The sequence below is a fragment of the Ixodes scapularis genome, unplaced genomic scaffold, assembly GCF_016920785.2.
Source record: "Ixodes scapularis isolate PalLabHiFi unplaced genomic scaffold, ASM1692078v2 PGA_scaffold9__187_contigs__length_104089568, whole genome shotgun sequence".
In the NCBI taxonomy this organism is placed as follows: Eukaryota; Metazoa; Arthropoda; class Arachnida; order Ixodida; family Ixodidae; genus Ixodes; species Ixodes scapularis.
This window is the reverse complement of record NW_024609884.1, coordinates 28,790,770-28,804,744: the sequence shown is the minus strand read 5'-3', so window position 1 is coordinate 28,804,744 and position 13,975 is coordinate 28,790,770. Positions and strand designations below refer to the sequence as shown.

At 46.1% G+C, this 13,975-nt stretch overlaps 1 protein-coding gene across 1 annotated transcript in view; it reads right to left on the bottom strand.

Moving 5' to 3' along the window:
• LOC8030959 ((Lyso)-N-acylphosphatidylethanolamine lipase) overlaps positions 1-13,975 on the bottom strand; it is a 45,185-nt gene that overhangs the window by 18,892 nt on the left and 12,318 nt on the right. The window contains exon 4 of the mRNA XM_029980094.4: positions 9,366-9,635. Coding sequence (XP_029835954.2) covers positions 9,366-9,635 — 270 coding nt within the window. The remainder of the gene's footprint in view (positions 1-9,365; positions 9,636-13,975) is intronic.

The window sequence follows — 13,975 nt, the reverse complement described above, 5'->3', positions numbered from 1 at the left end:
ACAGCACGGCGCCGTTTCGCACGGGAGACAAGAAATGGCGCAACGAACGCCGTCAACGAACGAGCATACGGCGCCGAGAGCCGGCGTCTTTAGCAGACGAACTTTTCGACACAAAAGCGGCACGCGTTCCGCAGGCGGCGACAGTCGCAGAAACAAAAACAGGCGGGGTAACAACAAGGAACTGCAGTTCCTTGTCTGCTAAAAACGCCGGCTCTCGGCGTCGTATGCTCGTTCGTTGGCGGCAGTTGGCACCGCGACCGCTTGAGCCACCTCTTGTCTCCCGTTCGAAACGGCGCCGTGTTGTTTGAAGACCGGTGGCTTCGCTGCGTTTCCATAAGGGCTAAGCATTTTTCTTTCTTTACTTTTTACTCAGGTAAAATCGCTCTTTGCAAATTTTACAAAAAAAAAATGCACCATCTGTGGGCAACGCTGCACAAAGTCGTAGCGCGATAGGTTAAGAAACCGAATTTTGCGGTCGATTTAAAGGGCCTGGCCTCCCCTTGAATCACCCTGTAGAATGGCCGGCCAATTTCTTCCGCCTTTGGAAAACGAGAGCACCAGTTCTGACTTTATAACTCCACCTAACAAATCCACTTCTTAAAAAGAAAAACTAATTCCAATAGTTTACGAGATATCTATTTATTTAAAAATATATATATTGAAGTCAGGGTGTTGTTAAGGTGCGGGAGCAAACCTGAAATTGAAAATGCCCTACTTTTGCTGGTCTACTCAGCAATAGACCCTTTCCAAAATTCAGTGCCAAATGCTTGCTCAAATGGCAGTTTAACTTTTGTCGTACTAATGGTAGCAATGAACCTGTAGTCTGCAGTATTTTAGCGGGCACCGTCACTTTCGTTAGTCTACGGCAAAGGAAAATATGCTCTTCTCTTGACAATTCTTTCTCGGTCTCTTTTAGTGTCGATGGCCACAAAGATGCAACCAGTCAGAACGAAGCGCCAACCCGCACAGACGCCTTGATAAAGTTCTACACATCAAGGGGGTTGGAAACCGATTGTGCGCTTCTGACAGATTGACCGGGCACGAGTTAGAAATGAACACTTACGCAGCTCTTGCATTCAATTCCTGCTTCGCATCGTGTTAACGTCTCGAATGTACAGGCCTCGAATCATCAACGTAGGAGCATCTTCAACTTCTTTGCTCATTAGTAAACAGAAGCCCGCCATTAGTACGACACATGTTATTGTTGAGATGATGATAGTTACCAAAGCGCCAAACTGAATATCCGAAAGGGTGTATATCAGGGGTCGTCAAAAACGTAACGCTGCTTCCCTTCTTTTTTTTTTTTTTTTTTTTTTTTGCTCCTCAGTTGAAGGTTACGGCGAATTCCGCTCATAAAGCGATTAGTCAGTATGTTTCCCTGTTGCGAGTCCCCTTTGCGTGTCCCAACCAAGTAGTTTAAAAACAAACATGTTTCCTTTTTAGGTGCTTTTTAAGATCAAGGACAAAGTGATTTATTCGCGACTAAAACTAAAAGGAAGCACGACCTATGTCGGTGAAGATTTTTCTCTGGCTACCCGTATTGCGTGGAGGAAATGAATCAAATATGGTAAATCCGCAAATTGCCTGTATCAGCTGCGGTACAACAAACTGCATGTCAACCAAATGTGCTACATGTAGTACAACGCGACTACTGAAACGGTTTTCAACCAGGGTCCCGCGCCCCTGATATGCGCAGATAACACAGGCATTGGAAAGGCTCCAACTAATCGAACATCTACATCATCATAACAAGTCGCGAGGGGTGAGGGTCGTTCTGATAAAAGCAAAAATTTGTCAGTACTTTTTAGTAAAATAAGGAGTGTTTTGCGTCATAGGGATGACTTGCGTTCTGCTGCAGACTCATCCAGTGCTGATATTGTAGTTTTAACCAAAACGTGGCTTTCCTCTAGTGTTAAAAATTCCGAAATATTTTGTTACAAAAGAAAACTAAGTTTATTTTTGTGATAGAGGCGAAAAACTAGTGTCGGTGTGCTAATCGCAATTGACAGTCACGTTGAATCGTTTTGTGTACGCTTGAGTAGCGAATTGGAAATAACATGGGTTTGTTTGCACTGGAATCATCCAAAGATTATTTTGGGCGTATGCTATCGTCCTCCAAATAATAATCCTCGACAAAAATAATCCCTGGAGAAGGGGGACAAGAGGGACAAAGGAAAAACATAAATCTCCAAATACAGCTTTGTCCCTCTTGTTCCCCTTCTCCATGGATTATTTTCGTCATTCTTGTCGAGCTCGCTTGCACCTTTGCATTTAATTGCATTATAATAATAATCCTTCCTTTGTTACGAGTCTTCATGGTGCAATAAACGTATTATTAGTACATTTTCCTTTTTTACTATCGTTCTTTTGAGTTAACATTAACTATCCGAATATAGCCTGGACTGACTTGAAGTCATATAGTCACCCGTTTTCATCAGACGCAACTGACTGTATAAATTTATGTAATGATTTCAGCTTGAATATCGGTTATTCTTCCCACTAGAATCACCCCTACGACAGCCAACATATTACATCTAATTGCAACATCACCTTATTTAATATCTTAAATTAGCCACATACAGGGCGTAAGTGATCATTCCTTAATTCATTTTGTTATCAATGTTCCAATTAGAAATGCTCCAAAGAACCTTAAAAAAAAATATGCGACTATGCCAAAGGTGTAACTTTGAGGCTATCAACAGTGAACTTTCTCTTTTTCTTGATTATTATTTTCCGCTCTTTCCGGAACGTTCAATTCATACAAAGTGAGAATTATTTAAAAGGCAGGTTGTGCATCTTACTAACACGAATATACCGTTACGAAATATTTCCGCTTTCCAGTAATCACCATGGTTCAAGACCTCATTAAAAAGGCTTTCTAACTAGAAAAAACGAAAATTTAGAGCGGGTAAATTTTAAAATGTTGACTCAAAATTGGCTGCATACTATATTGCTGCCAATAATTACAAAAGTGCAAAATGCGAAGGCTACTTATTTTAATGGAACGTTACCATCACCTCTAACAAGCAACCTAAAGCAGTTTTTAAATGTAATTAATCAAACGAAAAACCGTCAATATCATTGTTTCTATAGGTCTTCCGGAAATGCTGTACCTTTTCGTGAGAGTGCCCTTGCTTTGAACTGCGATTTTGTCACTTCATTTTCAGACGTTAATTTATCCTCCTTACCTCCATTTCAACATAGTGGATATGTACCTATGTACCCGATTGCCATTGATGCATGAGGAATTGTTAATGTGATATATACTTTTAAAATATCTTGCTCTGCGGAAGTCGACCCTGTTAATTCGAAATTTTAAAAAGTACCAAAGAATATTCTTCTGTAATATTTTCTAAACCATTTAATCAGTCTCTTGATTGTGGTTGTTTACCGGACGACTAGAAGGTGGGAACGGTGGTGCCTATTCACAAAACGAATGATCAACATTTTCCTTTCAATTATCGTCCTACATCCCTAACAAGGATTCCTTGCGAAATTCTTGAGCACGTCATTTCTTCACATTTAGCAAACGTCTTGGAGCCTAATATCTTCATTAATCCCGCCAGACACGGTTTTTGTAACTTCTTTTCGTGGGAAACCCAGCTGATAACTCTAACTAACGACCTTCACCTCATTCTTGATCAAAGTTCCCAAGCTGACTGCATACTTTTTGATTTCGCTAAAGCATTTGATAAGGTAACACAGAGACTGCTACTTCATATACTTAGCAAACTTAATATTGAATCTGGCACATTGTCTTGGATTCACCCTTCCTGACTAACCGGTCTCTGTATGTATTCGCGAATGACACGTCCTCACCTTCAGCTTCTGTGACGTCCAAGGTTCTGTATTGGGTCCTCTTCTTTTTTTTTATATATATATCAACAATTTGCCCTCCTATGTCTTATCTTCAGTAAGCTTGTTTGCTGACGAATGTGTTATAAATCGTGAAGTGACTAACCATTTTGATATTTCTTCTCTTCAATGTGACCTTGATGCTGTGTCTGAATGGTGTGACTTATGGCAGGTGTAGCTTAACACTAACAAATGTAAAGTAATGAGAGTTTCCCGGCTTCACAGTGGTGCTTCTTCTTATTTCCTGAACCATACTCCTTTACAACAAGTAACATCCTATAAATATTTGGGTGCTCATATTTCATCCAATCTTTTGCGGCAGTCCACTTATCGCTTAAACTACTTTTTTACAAAACACTTGTTCGCACTAAACTGGAATATGCCTCTTCGATCTTGGGACCCCAGTACTGACGTACTAACATCTGCAGTTGAAGCAATTCAAAATCGATCCGTCCGATTCGTACTTACTAATTATCCCCGCACGGCCAGCGTAACATCCACGAAATCAAATTTGAGCACGCTTAACCTTGCATAGCGTAGAGACGTTTCCCGTTTGTGCCTGTTTCACAACATCTACTACCACAATCGTATTTTGCGTAGCAAGCTAGTCACATCTCCTCCTTACATATCACCACGTCTCGATCACCAACACAAGATGGGCGTATCTTCGTGAAAGACTAATAATTTTCACAGTTCATTTATACCCCAAACCACAGTGTCGCAGAACCACCTCGCAGCGTGTCGAGAAATAAATATTGCGTGAAAAAAAAAATTAGCGCAATATTGACGGCGAGAGATTAATTTGAAGTTCTTAGCGCGAAGTCCATGACGTCACGGGTCATTCCGGAATGACCATCTCGGTCGTGAAGGCGAAGCCGATTCACCTCTCCTCCACATGCCCGAAATGCCGAGAAAAAAAAAACAAGTGGAAAGGAGGCGACTGCCGACTAAATCGTGTCTCGCGCAGTCAATATTGCTCTAAATTGTTTTCTTTTTCTTTTTTCGCGTAATATTAATTTTTTTACACGCGTGTCCTAACCAGACTGTTTAATTCTTTTTTTTTTTCTTTTCCGGGGCCCTTTAACAATGTTCCCAATTCAGCATTTCACTAATATGTACAGTGGCCCAATTTTGTAATAAGATCAAGCGAGCGTCGACCGCCGGGACGGTCAGCGCCGTGCCGCGGAAACATGCGGCATCACGGGAGAGATTAAGCGCGTGCGCACAAAGCTCTTTCTGTTGTTCTGTTGCGAGCGTCGTCTGCTAGGCTATTCCGTGGACCGCACACAGCCCCTGTTCATTATCTGCTGGTATAGCTAACCGCCTTTAAGCAAAGATCTTAACAGCGCTTGCTTGCGTGATACTGCTCAGGCGTGGCATAAACCGCGCGTCATCTCGAGTTTAATTTACTTTTTTTTTTGTTCATTTTATGTTTGCCTTTGCTTTTGTGAACACCAACAAAAATGAAAAATACGGTGACGCGACAAAGTGAATGCAGCGATGCATTAAACTATATACCGCAGACAATGCTACGAGGCATCAAAACCAACCCAGTGCTTTCACCCTGCCACGTGACATCGTGCTTCCCCGTGCAGTTGTACCCAAACGGGAGGGCCACGTGACACACTTTTAGCGATGGACTGGCCATGATAACTCGTAGCGTCGGCTGCGGTACAAAACAAAGTGAAATTGAGTATAGACAGGGTTTTCGCTTGGGGGGCTTGGTGTTTTGTGTTATAAACTGCGTTGTTGTTGTCGTCATCTAGCCTCTGTAACCGGGTAGTCCCACTTTTCTTTGACCAGCGGGCGCGCGCCCATTTTTATGCCTCCTCGAGGGCCCATACAAATACGGGAATGTGTTGTGAGAATGTCGATGGGCGGCATGTCACAAAGGGATATAGATACAGCAGTCGGGGTTACACAGGCTAACGTCAATAGGATTTTGAACGCATTTCAAGAGGAGGGGCGTATCGGCGATGCACTTCGACACTGCAAGCGCCCTGCCCTCCTTTGCTACGGAGCTGGGGCTGTGTGTGGTCAACGGAATAGCCTAGAAGACGAGGCTCCCACCACAAAGGGCTTTGTGCGCACGCGCTTAATCTCTCCCGTGACGCCGCATTTCTCCGCGGCACAGCGCTGGCAGTTCCGGCGGTCGATGCTCGCTCGATCTTATTAAAAAATTGGGCCACTGTACATACTGCGTAGCACTCATAAGTTATTTATTGCGTGTTGTTCAATTCCAGTTATGTGACCCGCTCCCCTCTCTGATGCCCTCGGGCCTTGAGGGAACTTTAAGATAAATAAATAAATATATCGTTCATCCGGCACGCGCTTCACTCAGCTGCTTTCCCGCACTTCAGCGGAGTACGACGGAAAAGACAATCCTCTCGGGCTCGGCATCGCGCACCGCACGTGCGAAATATAATTTTCTTGGAACTCCTCCCCTTCTTTCCCTTTTTATTTTGTCATGCTTAGTTTGGTTGAAAAAAAAAAAAAACTGAATTTTGGACAACACGAACAGACGGGCTATTTTTTTATATTTTGTCCGGGGAGTTCCAAAGGCTCGAACTTAAAGCGTTAAAACCATAGAGTTATTATCATGTACGATAGAGGTTCAACTGGCGCCAGTGTGCTCTGGCAAAGTGAAGAAGACAGCAAGCAGTCGAAAATTGACTTCCGGTAATGCATTTACATGGGAAAAAGCGAGTGCATTTTCTTCCTGCGCTTGAATATAACAGCAAACATCACGAATAATTCGTACGCACTCTAAAAAAAGCCCGTGCGTCTACTTTCCCGCACAACACTCGAAGAGCCAATCACCGCAACTTACGGAGGCAGCTCAGCAAATGACGAGGCCGAAATATATGTTTAGACGAAAAAAACGCAGTCTGAGTTGTGACATTAAGCAATGCAAAAGGTCAGGCTTGTATTGCTTAATGTAACAACTCAGACTGGGTTTTTTTCGTCTAAACATATATTTCGGCCTCGTCATTCACTGAGCTGCTTCCGTAAGTTTGGCTCTCTGAGTGTTGTGCGGGAAAGTAGACGCACGGGCTTTTTTAGAGTGCAGATTGGAACATTTCTCACTCACGCAGACGAAATAATTGGTCCGTTATGGCGTTTTTATTTCAAAATCATGGATTGTAAAACGGCGCTAAAACGGCTTCGCACATGTATCTATGTGAAGTTTCGGACAGAATTAGCGCGAAGACGGCGTCGGTCATTTCCAGCATGGGGGATAAACGTGCCAAACGAACGAAGGACAGCTGGAAAACCATCAGAGGCGGCAAGAACTACGCAATAGCACTGAATCAGTATCACCTTGTGCATGCAGACGATCAAAATAAATCGAAGGCCACGTAATATAGTTCGATATTCAATAAATAAGTACTGCTTTATTCTTTCTGCCCGTGAAGATGTGCGAAGATACTTGTCTGCGCTGAAAACATCGTCCGCACGCTCGAAATCTTTGAAAATAGGGAGGGCCAGCGAACAGCGTGCCCGATAAAAGCTGCCCGGCATAAGAAATAACAAAAAGATAACCTTCCATGGCCCACATACGTTTTGAACGTTTTAACCGCTCGTTAATATGCACGACGGGGTCATTTTTATATAGTGACAGAACGGGCATATTAGCGATATATAAGCGCCACCGGCATGCTGGCGAACCTTGAACAAACTTCACGTTCCTTTCGATTGTTATTTTGCTTATACAATCGTCGCTCGTTTTTACACACCTCCTATAGAAGAGAGGTTTGGGCCTGAAATATAACAAAGTTTAACATCGTTCACTGCCCCACTGAGGTCTGCAAACTGGATTCCAGTTTTCCAGCAAGAAATTGAGTTAGATTTTCCTGTTCCATAATTCAATTTAAACTGTTTTTGTTGTTGTTCTTTCTTTGGGGAACAAAAATGCTGTAAGTAAAGAAATTACACTTTTACAACGTCAATAAAAGTACATACTATTCGGTACGACCAAAATAACAAAGTTATCTATGTTATTTTTCGGCGAATAGACAAAATGGACGCGCATTTTCCCATAGGAATGCACAGGAGCACCGCGAAGGTAGACTGCTTGCTGTCTGCTTCAATTTGCCTCCCAGAAGTCGCATAGACACTATATTTGAACCTCTAGAGTACATTACAATGACTCCATGGTTAAAACCATAGTCGTTATAGTAAAGTATAATTAGCTTACTTAGTTTATGAAACAACCAAGCAACCAAAAAGCATGCTGCTTTAGCTTCTTTTACGCGAATCAAATTGAACCTGATTAAGAAGATAAACTTACATGATTACAAGAGGTGCGCAGTCCGAACATCTTAATCACCAATGGCGAGTTTTAAAATACCGTACCCAAACACTTTGAGTTTGAGACGAAATAGCGTCGGTCGTCACGCGCCAATCTATAAAACGCGGTTTGTCCTCCGCGCAAGCCCCGTGGTGACGAAGTCATCACGCTACGCACCGAGAAAGTGAGGGAGAGGATGACACGAGAGGGACGTCAGAAGGCCGAGCTCTGGTTGCAAGGATTAGTGGGGAGACCTAAAGCTAGCTGCCTTCGTCCCCACTGCACTCGTCGAGCGCGTAAGAACACGGAACGCCGGCGCCTGGCGTTTGGCTTTCGCATTCGAACGCGTCCGGCGAGTGCAATGGAGACAAAGGCCAGCTAGCTTTACATCTACCCACTAATCGTTCCAACCAGAGCTCGGTGTACTGACGTCCCCGCGCGCTCTCATCTTCTCTCCGTCAGTTTCTCGGCGCATTGCTTTTGGCATTAGCGAGGTTTCGTCTGAACCTCGCTAATGCAAGGAACATGAATTCGTGACTAACCCTTCGTTCATAAATTGGCCGCTAAAAGATGCACGTTTTCTCGTCGGCTTCTCGCGTAAACACAAAGGAAGGCAAATACACGTGGACTACAGGGGGCGTGTTCGGAAATGCTTGTTGAGTAAGTGAACAGGCCAATTTCGGCACTTTGATTGGCGCGTTTTTATGGGCGTCATATCACCTAGATTTTGTGGGGAGTGGGGACAAGAGAGAAGGGGAGAGAGGAGGCTTAGGTTCCCGCTCCCCCTTCTCCCAGGAAATTGACACTCTATGCAACCTATGCGACCGCGAAAGGGAAACTATAGAACGGGAAATTTTAATGCGCACGGGGCTTTGTCCCACCCTCTGGCAGCCGGCTAAAGGCTAGCACTTGGATCACTGAGGCGTGCTTACCTCGAATCCATCATTTTATGTGAATCTGTAAAAGTACGGATGCCGGGAAGCAGACGAAAAAAAGCCAACAATTACTGGTTTGACAAGGTCTGGTCTCCCGTTAATGTCTGGCCTCGTTCTCCCCAATTCGCTTTGCCCCCCCCCCCCCCCCCCCCCTCGAAACTAGGCGATTTGACGTCCATAGAAACGTGCCGGTCAGAGTACCGACATGGGCCTGACGACTCAGTCCGCAAGCTATTCCAAGAATGCGGCCGGGGGTCCTATAGTACATGCACGGAGGCCCTCACCCAGGATTCCGGCAGCCCGGAGGAGCGTGCAGATGTCGGTGCCGCTGAAGAACTTGATTCCCCTAGAGAAGGTGGCCACGATCCAGGGCACTAGCTGAAAAGGCGTCTCGGGTATGAGGCACTCCGAGAAGCCCCAAGGGTCCTCGAGGATGACGTGAGCCAGGCGCTGCGGGTGGCGCAGCGCGTACGCTCCCGCCACGAAGGCTCCGAGGCTGTGGCCCAGGATCACGAACCGCTCCAGACCCACGCGCTGGCGCCAGGCCTCCAGCGCTGCGCAACGAGAACGACCGCCGGAGTTATAGCGAGACCCCGGCCGCAAAGGAAGGGTCCACGCCCGCCCTGTTCACGGGGCGCTCCCAATCACTTTTCCGTTCAGGGATCCTAGCGCACGACGAAGCCCCTAACACAATTAGAGTCACTGACAGCTTTAGAAATGCAGCGTGTTAAGGAAGAGATCCCGGGCACATCCGTTTCGATGGTGTCGGTTTATCGTTCTCCCTCGTGCCATTCATAATCTCGTGGTTCTGCGCTCCTCTACCTCCTTTTCCTCTCGTTACCTGCTACCAGATGGCATAATCTACAACAACTTCCCGCGCCGGCCTGGAGATGAGACCATGCATTCCCATACCGCGAGATGAGGAAGTTTAAGACAGTACAGAGCAGCGCAGAAAACACAAACTCATGAAAGGTCAATGGGGATACAAAAATACACAAAACAAGTTGAATAAACACTCTGCCGAATCCCCACACAGCTTGAGTAAAGTGATGGTAACGCAATGCTTGTAGCAAACAAGGGGTTCGATGTTCGTTCTGTGCCAATTCTTAGTTTGATATGTTGCCTTCAACAAGGAGAGGACCTTACATAGGGCGCCGAATTTCTTGTCCGCTTGCAAGGCGAACAGCGCACACTCTTGGTATGCCGTTTCTTCCAGGAAATGTTGCTGTTATTCTTCCAAGTTCCCATAGGAGCGGTGGCGTGTCGTTATTTACGATATCAATGTCTCCCGGTTGAATACGCGGAGACGTCGTTGTCTGACTCTTATGTGCGGAGTGGAGAACTTATGGGTATTCGTTTCTCCAGCATTGCCTTGCTTGTTTCCAGCTGCTGAGAGCCGGTCCACGTACGGCTGGTAGTGAGAGGACATCTGCCGCTTTTCTGCCGTAATCTGCTCCATCGCATCTTTGAACTTGTTGACTTTCTTCTGCATGCCCAACTTCTCTTGGTGGAGCTCCTCCAACTGGCTGTGCACATTCTCAGAGGCCTGAGCATTAAGCTGCGCCAAGAACAGATCCTTATTGACGTCGCCAAGCTCCTGCTGCACGGCTTCATTGTCCTTCGTCTTCTTGCCAAGCTTGTTGCTCAACTCAGAAAGGTCTTGCTTCAGTTCTTCGATTGATTTGCTTGATTTGTACTGTTCCGTATTGAGCCTCTCGTTTTTCCTGAGGTACTCTTGGAAACTCTTCTCCTGAACCTGGCTCTGGTTGCTGACAGAGTTCAGCTTTCCTCCAAGTCTGTGTTTCTCTCTCTAGCCGCCTCCAGTCTACCTTGCAGCTCTTCCGTCTCCACGGCCTTCTGCTTGGCGGTTTGCAGGCTCTGAGAGGGCGCCGACTGAAGCTCCGCCTTCTCGGCCACCAGGATACCGATGGTCTGGATGTGCACCTGGAGCTGGTCGTTGGTGGCTTGAGAGTGGGTTCCTTGGACCATCCAGCCAAATATGGTTTCTACGGCGGTGAGGTCGTCATTCATGCGCTGGATCCGTCCCGTGACAACTTGCCAGTAGAAGTCTGAGCCTATGAGAAGGCCGAAGTCGTTGTCCACTCTGCCTTGAGCCCCAGCAGGGATGATATCGGCGGCTTGAAGTCCGCTGGAATGAAGTTGCCTCAATAGATTGTCATCTAGCTGCTGGTGTGATACTGTACACAGGTCTGGGACCTCCAGTGCTTCAAGTGATACCATGATTAAAATAAGAACACCGACTTCACATAACAAAAAAAACAACTTCATTAAACGTTTCGCCTCCCATGCGGGAGGCATCATCAGTACAGACACAGGAATGAGAGAGCTTCGGTCAACGCAGTCCTATTTATCGGGAAGGTCCAAATAAGCTTCCGGGAGGGGACCACGGTTCTTGTTGCACGCCGTCTTATCTCCGCGGATGAACCATGACTCAAGTAGTTTGCGTGGGCCCCACCTATCCTCCTTCGCCAAGGTCGTCGCGGCTGTGAAGTCAAAGTTAATGATCGCGTACATTTTTTCGTCGTAGTCGGTCTTGTCGAGGATCACCGTTCCGCCACCTTTATCGGCAGGCACAATGATGATTGATTCATCCGATCTCAGTTCCTGTAGCGCCTTACGTTCATGATGGGCAAGGTTAGGCTGAGGTGGCTTGGCATTGTTCAAAATCGAGAGCACGCGACTACGGGCAAGGTTCACGCCAGTCACGTTGTTTATATGTCGGAGTTTTTCTTCGATTTCGACTATGAAGTCACGCTTGGGAACGTAGTGGGGGGCCATAGCAGAGTTAAGGCCCTTGGCCAAGAGACTCACGTGGTGGTCCGACAAAATGTCCGACAAAACGAAAAAATGTACGCGATCATTAACGATACCGACCACTTTGTTAAATTGCCCCGCGACCCAACTGCAAAAACTGAGCGATCGCTAGCTGATCATCTCAAAGCACTCCGTAAGAAAGGTAGCCTTAGTGACCAGTTGTACCGTCGCCTTTTTTCCTCCGATGGTAGCACGCCTAAACTTTACGGTCTCCCAAAGGTACATAAGCCGGAATGCCCCCTTCGTCCCATTGTATCTTTTATTGGCTCCCCCACGTACGATTTGTCGAAGTATCTGGTAGAATTGCTAACACCCCTGACAGGGAACAATAACTTTGGTGTAAAAAATTCCCAAGAGTTTGTACAATTGATTCGCGCTCAAACTCTTCTTCCACACGAAAGCATGATTTCGTTTGACGTTGTTTCCCTTTTCACAAATGTTCCCAACGATCTTGCAGTTGATGTCGCCCGACAACGCTTACTTGATGACCGAACGCTCTGTACTCGCACGTCTCTGTATGTAGATGATATCATTGTGCTTTTGCGTTTTTGTCTGAACCAATGTTTCTTTGCCTTCCGTGGAGAGGTGTACCATCAAGTGAATGGCTGTCCAATGGGAAGCCCTGTCTCTGTCACTGCCGCTAACCTTGTAATGGAGTATACCGAAGAGAAAGTGTTCGGTGAGATTGTATTTCCTGTCAAGTTTTATCGTAGGTATGTTGATGACACTTTCGTTATCCTAGACAAGAATTTTGTTGATGATTTTCACCAATGCTTAAACAGCGTCCACCCCGCGATTAAGTTTACCTACGAGCCTGAACAAAATAACATGTTGTCCTTCTTAGATGTGTGTGTGATAAGAACTGACGAGCCGAACAACAGGATGGAAACCAAGGTTTATCGTAAACCATGTGACAGTGGTAATTTTCTAGATTTTCTTTCGCACCACCCTGTACAGCATAAGAAGTCTGTTGTACGAACTTTTGTTCACAGGTCAAACACTGTGCCCTCTAACGCGACCTATTGCGCTAATGAGCTCGCACGTGTACAAGAGTCTCTGCAAAAGCGAAACTACCCCGGACGCTTTGTAGATGAGGTAATCAACCAGACGAAACGAAAAACGCACTCCAATCCAGCCGACAAAGAACGTAATGTCTTGTGCATTCCGTACGTTAAGGGAGTGTCTGAGTCGCTAAGCCGCGCCCTAAAACCTGTAGGTATTCGAACTGTGTATAAACCGTACCGAACTATAGCAAGCATTGTGTCTAAGCCAAAGGACCCCACCCCTGCGGATACGGAGAAAGGCATTGTGTACAAGATCCCCTGCCAGGACTGCGGCTCTTCGTACATTGGAGAGACCGGACGCAAGAAGATAACCAGGATGAAAGAACACCAACGTGACGTCAAGTATTCCACGAACGCCACCCGTCTCAAGACGGAGCTGGTCGACCACGCGTGGACCACAGGACACACCTTTGACTTCACAGTCCAACGTGACGACGACCAACGTGACGACCAACGTGACGACGACCTTGGCGAAGGAGGATAGGTGGGGCCCACGCAAACTACTTGAGTCATGGTTCATCCGCGGAGATAAGACGGCGTGCAACAGGAACCGTGGTCCCCTCCCGGAAGCTTATTTGGACCTTCCCGATAAATAGGACTGAGTTGACCGAAGCTCTCTCATTCCTGTGTATGTACTGATGATGCCTCCCGCATGGGAGGCGAAACGTTTAATAAAGTTGTTTTTCTTGTTATGTGAAGTCGGTGTTCTTATTTTAATCATGACATCTCCCGGCTTTTGGACTATTTTTGCATTCAAGTGATATCTTCTGGTTGCTTTGATGGCTATGTACGGCGACAACCACTCGTCGACAGGACCGTTTGGTGGCTGTGTTTCCAAATGTGTATATAGTAAGCTCCTCCTGGCCAACGACTTCACAGCCCAGTTTTTCAGAAATGTCCTGCCGGATAAACGTGCGCTGACTCCCACTGTCCAGTAACAGCCTCAGTAGGAGGCGTCTCGGTGTCCCTAGGGCCCACGTTCTAGCAGTTTGCAG